Below are 6,486 nucleotides of genomic sequence, written 5' to 3'. Positions count from 1 at the left end.
TGGACCCACACAGTTCAAACTCATGTTGTTCAAGAGTCAACTGTACTTGTATTTTAATATCCCCAAGGCAAAAAGAAAGGAAGGATTAAAAGAAGTCCGAGAGAATCTCAGAAATGCTCATGGAGAAAGTGCATTTTAAATGAGAGCCTCTCATTTTGGCTTAGTAGGGTTATTTCATGACGCAATTGCAAATCAATCACCTAATAGTATAGGCAAAAACTTCTGGTCTTTAGCCACTTTGTGACTCTGCAAATCTGTGCCTCCAACTGATTGCAAATGCAGAGCTCTGGCTGGAGTTCTTTTAAAATCTTGACTTATTGTCAAAGCACTAAGCAATGTTCTGGTAAATCATATGTTTAATTTTAATTCCACTTCAGAAGGCTGAGATTTTATTGCTGACTTTCTAAACAATATAGAGCAGTGTAATTAGTTGGGATAGGCTAGGCTGAGGTAACAAAAAGACTGAGAAGTACATAATTTCTCAAACCCAGCAGAGTCCACTTTTTACTTATAGTCTGAGAAGACTACCATGGACAACAAGCAACATTTCTCTCTGGGGCAATTCAAGGTCCCAACTCTTTCCATCTTGGGTCTCTGCCATTCTCCATGGTCTCACAGTTGCCTGCCCCCGAACAACAGATGAGGGAAAAGCAAGTCAAGGAGGAACATGTCCTTAAGGCTGTGGCCTGGGGAAGGCACACATCCCTTCTGCCAACATTCCACAGGCCAAAATTGGGTCAAAGAGCCATACCTAAACCAAAAGAGTTTGGGAAATGAATGTGTGGTGAATGTGTGTGGTGTGTGGTGAGGGCAACAGAAAAGGATGAAAAGGTTGCTGGTGAACAGTGAACAATTTCTGCCACAGGCAAGTCAACTCATCTTGGGCCTCCCGAAACCTTCATTTACAAATGGGTAACAATTCGTTACAACCACAGAACAATCTGGAGAGTTTGTGAGTATGTATACCTATAAAGCACTCCGTGTTCCATGGAACACTGTGTATCAGTTGTGAATATACCCCGGCTATATTATTGTTAGTTTGAAACATTACACTGGATTAAGTAACTAAATGATGTAGAACTTTCCACCAAAGAACATTATCAAGAAAGCTGTTAGATGCAATTAACAGATGAACTAAATAGTGTGCTGATCCCATGTTCTTTTATTCTAATTATGTTACCCCATATAGAGCCACTTTCTTTCTTCCTGATTGAAAGCATTATTCTGTTCCAGAAATGACAGATTAAACTAATTCACAAATCTGAAATGTAACTCTAGAAAGCATCTAGACCCTTTAAAAATACTTTCATAAAGGGACATTTTAAAATACAGAGGTCTCAGACCTTTCTGGAGAAACTGAAGAGAAAAACTACCATACAAAGCATCTGGGAAGCACCAGGTGATGGAATGTATAGTAAACCCACAACCTTTTGCATATCAACCATGTAAAATAAATATCGGTGGCGAAACAGCAGCATAAGGAGAACAAGTTTCACTCATGCGTAGGCAGTGTAATTTACGAGTGTGCCAGACAGAATGGTAGCAAGATACGTGATCTACCTGGAAGCCAAAGTGAGAAGATGTTAATCCAGCTCTGCAAGTGAATCATTTTGTGACTTTAGGAAAATTATTTAGCTTGGTTTCTCTGCCTAAAGAGGCAAATGGTAAGCAGATACTTCTAGAATACTTTCTAGAGAAAGGAAGAGGAAGGAGAAGAGATGGGAGACAGATAGATGGAAAAAAGCGGACATGGGAAAAGGGGCCAGACTGAGAATGTCCCCCATTGTTCTGAGCTATACTAAACACAGTATGTTTGCTTCAGGAAGCCTCCAGCCTAAGAATCAAAATATAGGAATACAAGAAAACCAGGCATCATTATATTTGTCCAGCACTTATGAGAAACAAATGCTTTCTTAGATGTGGATTGGAAACAACCATTTCTTCTCTCAGGTTTATGTGATAAAGAGAATACCCTGATCTTCCAATTAATCCAGCAAACATGTATTGGGCCTTGTCTCTGTGCCACAGATGTGTGATGAAGAAGACAGACATGGGTCCTGCTTCATAGAGCTGATGATACAGACACAACAGAAGTAAATAAAATAATTACCACTTGCAGATGAGTGCTATGAACACGAGGAAATGAGCCATAAGGATATCCCAGGGATATCAGAGAGAAGAATGTTCCAGAAAGGGAGAATGACAAGCGCAAAGGCCCTGAGGCAAGATTCATTTGGCACATGTACAGGAATAGAAAGGAGGCCAATGGGCTGGGGTGGAATCATTGAAAGGGCAATTCATAGAAAGTGGTCATAGGCAGAAAGCTAGCCAAGCCAAATACAAGGAAAAATCAGGCCTCAAAGTAAATGAGAAAGAGTTTCAGTTCCAAAAGATTCACATTCTCTTTAATAGATCTTGAGAGCTGTACAGGTATCACAGTCAACATTAACATGTTTTGGGCCACATGAACATACATTTTAAAGCAATTTCCTACTCTGAATATGAAACCTCCCTAAAATAGCTTGCTTTTTTTCATGAATCTAGCCCTGTTCAATCAAAAATAAAAAATATAAAGGAAATGTCTTAGATTTTGGTAAATCTATGTAAGAAAAAAATGAATGAATAAGTCCTGGGGATATAACATATAGCCTGATGACTACGGCTAATAATAGCAATGCATATTTGAAAGCAGCTAGGAGAGTGGATCTTGAAAATTTACCAAAAGAAAAAAATTTTTTTGTAACTATGTACGTTGACAGATGTTAGCTGGACTGTTGTTTGATCACTTTGCAATATATAGAAATACCACATCATTATACTGTACACCTGAAACTAATATAGTGTTCTATGTCAGGTATACCTTAATAAAATAATAATTTTTAAAAGAAGAAAAGACTACTTTCTTTAATTTCAGGTGTGCCTTTGAATTTTATTTCAAGGGCTTGTATTCTGTATTCAAACAATACATAACTTTTTAAATTAGAGTACAGATTTTTAAACATTGGATTGAAAGTAGGTGGAGGGGAGTAAGTCTAGTCCTCAAGGATGCAGAAAGGTAGCCCTGGTGTAGAGGAAAGAGGGGAAGGAAGGAGTCTCTAGACTCTAATACTAGATCCCCTCGCCCCCCACCGCACCCCCGCTCCCACCCCCGGACTCGTATGGAACTCTGAGCCCCCCAGCTTCAATTAAACCATCCATCAAATGAGGATGACCACACTTCCCCTACCTCACCATTAGACTGTAACGTGAAAGAGAGCCCTTGCCTTTCTTCTCTGATCCATTCCTACTCATCCCTAAAGGTTCAATAAACACTTAACCCACAGCACCTGAAGGGCTTACCTCATCTGCATTCATACACGCTCCTTACCTGATACTGCAAAGAATATAAGGCATTATATTCTTTCCATTAGCCAACGGCCCTGGGATGTAAAAATCATAAACAATACAAATATGACGGGGTTCCCCTCCTCTTTTTTTTTTTTTTTCCCTTTCAAAAAAAGTCGATTCCAGGGGCGCCTGGGTGGCTCAGTGGGTTAAAGCCTCTGCCTTCGGCTCAGGTCATGATCCCAGGGTCCCGGAATCGAGCCCCGCATCAGGCTCTCTGCTCAGCGGGGAGCCTGCTTCCTCCTCTCTCTCTGCCTGCCTCTCTGCCTACTTGTGATCTCTGTCCGCCAAAAAAATAAAAAAATCTTAATAAAAAAAAAAACAATAAAAAAAAAAAATTCGATTCTGGGGTACCGGGTGGCTCAGTTGGTTAAGCCTCTGCTTTCGGCTCAGGTCATGATCCCAGGGTCCCGGAATCGAGTCCCGCATCCGGCTCCCTGCTCAGCAGAGAGCCTGCTTCCCCCTCTTCTTCTCCCTGCCGCTCTGCTTACTTGCGCTATTTCTCTGTCAAATAAAATCTTAAAAAAAAAAAAAAATCAACTCCATGGGAGTATCTTTTCCGCCTGAGAAAATGTTCTTTGAACAAGTGGAGAGCGGTGAACAGAGTCCCCTAGAGTCCCCTTGTTTCACTCTTGGGCGGGTACCTGGTGCTTTAAAAAACGTGTTACGGGGCACCTGGGTGGCTCAGGGGGTTAAGCCGCTGCCTTCGGCTCAGGTCATGGTCTCAGGGTCCTGGAATCGAGTACCGCGTCGGACTGTCTGCTCAGCAGGGAACCTGCTTCCCTCTCTCTCTCTCTCTGCCTGCCTCTCCATCTACTTGTGATCTCTCTCTGTCAAATAAATAAATAAATAAAATCTTCAAAAAACAAAAAACAAAAAACGTGTTACAAGGCTTCAGGCGCGTCTGCTCGGAGAACGAGCAGTTGAAAGCTTTCACCGCGGCGCGACGAACGCGCCTCCGCGGGCTCGAGCCAAGCCTGGGTGGAAGGACTTACACGAGCTTCAGACGAGGAAAGCGAAGAGCAACAGTGGCGAGCACAGGACACGCCTGTGCACGTACGGGAGGGCTACTTTGGCTTTTTTCCAAGATGTTCCTTCAAGGAAAAAAAAAAAAAAATGCTGACAGCGGCGATCTAGTGAGACCGGAGATCTGGGGTGACTATCAGGGTGCTGCCCCTCCCTGCTTCTCTGTGCTCTCCCCACGACCGTGGAGTCCCGCACAGCCACAGCGGGCTTTTTCATCGTGCGGCCCCGCGGCGGTCTGCTGCCTCGTCCGGCAGGAGCCCGGTGAAGGCTCGCGGTCAGGACATTTTTTACCCGGAGTACAGGAAACTCCTGAGCCCCCGCCTGCCAGCTGGGTCACTGACTGACTCCAACCCCACACTCTGGACCGTCACGAGCCTAACGCTCCCGGAACCCCGCACCCGGGGGCGTGGACGCAGCGGAGCACAATAGTTGTTGTACCCCCCCCCCCCCCCCCCCCCCACCTCCACGCCGCGAGGCCCGGCCGAGAGGCGGAAGTTGAACGTGCTGACGCTACTGGGGGAATTTTGCCTCGATGGCACCTTCCTGTCCGGGGCTCCGCCTCCGCCGGAGGGGCTCGGCTCCGGAATTCAAGATGGAGTCGCTGAGTAGAGCTGGCCAGGAGATGAGCTTAGCGGCCCTGAAACAGCACGACCCCTACATCACCAGCATCGCAGACCTCACGGGCCAGGTCGCTCTGTACACCTTCTGCCCCAAGGCCAACCAGTGGGTGAGTGCGGCCAGGCCGCGGAGGCCGTCCGGCCGGCCGCCGCCTCTTAAAGTGGCAGCGCGGACCGTCCTGGGTTGGGGGCGATTCGGGAGGCCAGGGCGGCAGCGGGGAGGCCAGGAACTGGAGAAGAGACTGGCCGGTCCCTGAAGGGTGTCAGGGGCGCCGGGAATTGGGGAGAAGAGCGAGAGAAGTAGGCCCAGGACGTCTGGGGGGAAAGCCGATAGAAGGAAGGATTGGAGGAGGATCAGTCCCTTGGGGTTGGGTCCGGAGACCTGGGCGATATGCCTTTTTTGCAGACGTGTTGGTGGACGAGAACGGTGGGAGTCCGAAAGGCACCCGAAAGATTGTGTTTGAAGATGTGAGGGGTGTTAGATAAACTACATATACATAATCCATAAAAGTAAATACCGTCCTCTCCCCCCACCAGGCACGTAAATAAGAGCCCCCTTCATAGAGGTCATTTGGATTTAAAGCTTGAAATCCAATTAGTTTCAAATCTTGGAAGAAGGGTGGTGGGGATAAATCCGGCTTTTATTGAACTACACTGTATTCGAGAGTTTTGGAAAAGATTTCAAGGCACTTAGGGAAAGGGCTTCCATGTTAATTGGATTCCCTTGAAATCTTTGGAAAAGAGACCCTGTAAATGTGTTTCGTTCCAGCTGTGCTGCTGGTGATGTCACCTCTGAATCCTCCCTCCGGAATAAGTACTTTTTGGGTTTTTTGGTTTTGGGTTTTTTTTTTGCGAGGGAGGGGGTCCGAAAAGTTACATAGGGTTTGTTCTCTGACTTGTTGGCCCCTGATTAAAAGTAACATAATTTCCAGTTTTCTAGTAATTAACCCTCCATAATTTATTCATTCAGCTCTAGGCTTTACTTTTGGCAAATAATCCGTGAATATTTGGTGGCTTGAGTTCATAAATGAGTAACACTCACATGTCAGTAAAAAAATGAAATCCTTATACTAACAAAACTTTGAAAGATTATTGTAATACATTCTTTACGGTATAAAACAGATACATAGATTATATTTAGACAGTAATTCTGTGAAAATCATTTGATGTTTATAAACAATTCAGATGACAGCTTTCAGAATCCTCTTGCCTTATCTTCTTTCCCCTCCTGGAAGAGAAGGAGGTTTGGAAAGCCACAAAGAACAAAATTAGAGATTTTTTTCTTTTAAGTGTAGCTGTTTTAGATATTGCCTTAGTTTGAATTGTTCAGAATCATTTTTCTTTATTTGGTCTGCCTATAAATTGGTGAGATATGAATTACAGACAAATGGTGAAGACTTAGGAGCAGGAACTTTGGACTAACAGACTTTTAATTCTAGTTTTCCACAGACTTTCAGTA

At 44.5% G+C, this 6,486-nt stretch overlaps 1 protein-coding gene across 1 annotated transcript in view; it reads left to right on the top strand.

Moving 5' to 3' along the window:
* The first annotated feature begins 4,917 nt into the window (after positions 1-4,917).
* Positions 4,918-6,486, top strand: part of DCP1A (decapping mRNA 1A) — a 54,417-nt gene continuing 52,848 nt past the window's right edge. Inside the window, exon 1 of the mRNA XM_032868306.1 lies at positions 4,918-5,137. Within this exon, the coding sequence (XP_032724197.1) occupies positions 4,943-5,137 (195 nt within the window). The 5' untranslated portion in view covers positions 4,918-4,942. The remainder of the gene's footprint in view (positions 5,138-6,486) is intronic.

This window comes from Lontra canadensis, unplaced genomic scaffold, assembly GCF_010015895.1.
Source record: "Lontra canadensis isolate GAN:19392208 unplaced genomic scaffold, GSC_riverotter_1.0 scaffold35, whole genome shotgun sequence".
NCBI lineage: Eukaryota > Metazoa > Chordata > Mammalia > Carnivora > Mustelidae > Lontra > Lontra canadensis.
The sequence above is the reverse complement of the archived record's forward strand: the minus strand, read 5'-3'. Positions and strand labels throughout refer to the sequence as shown.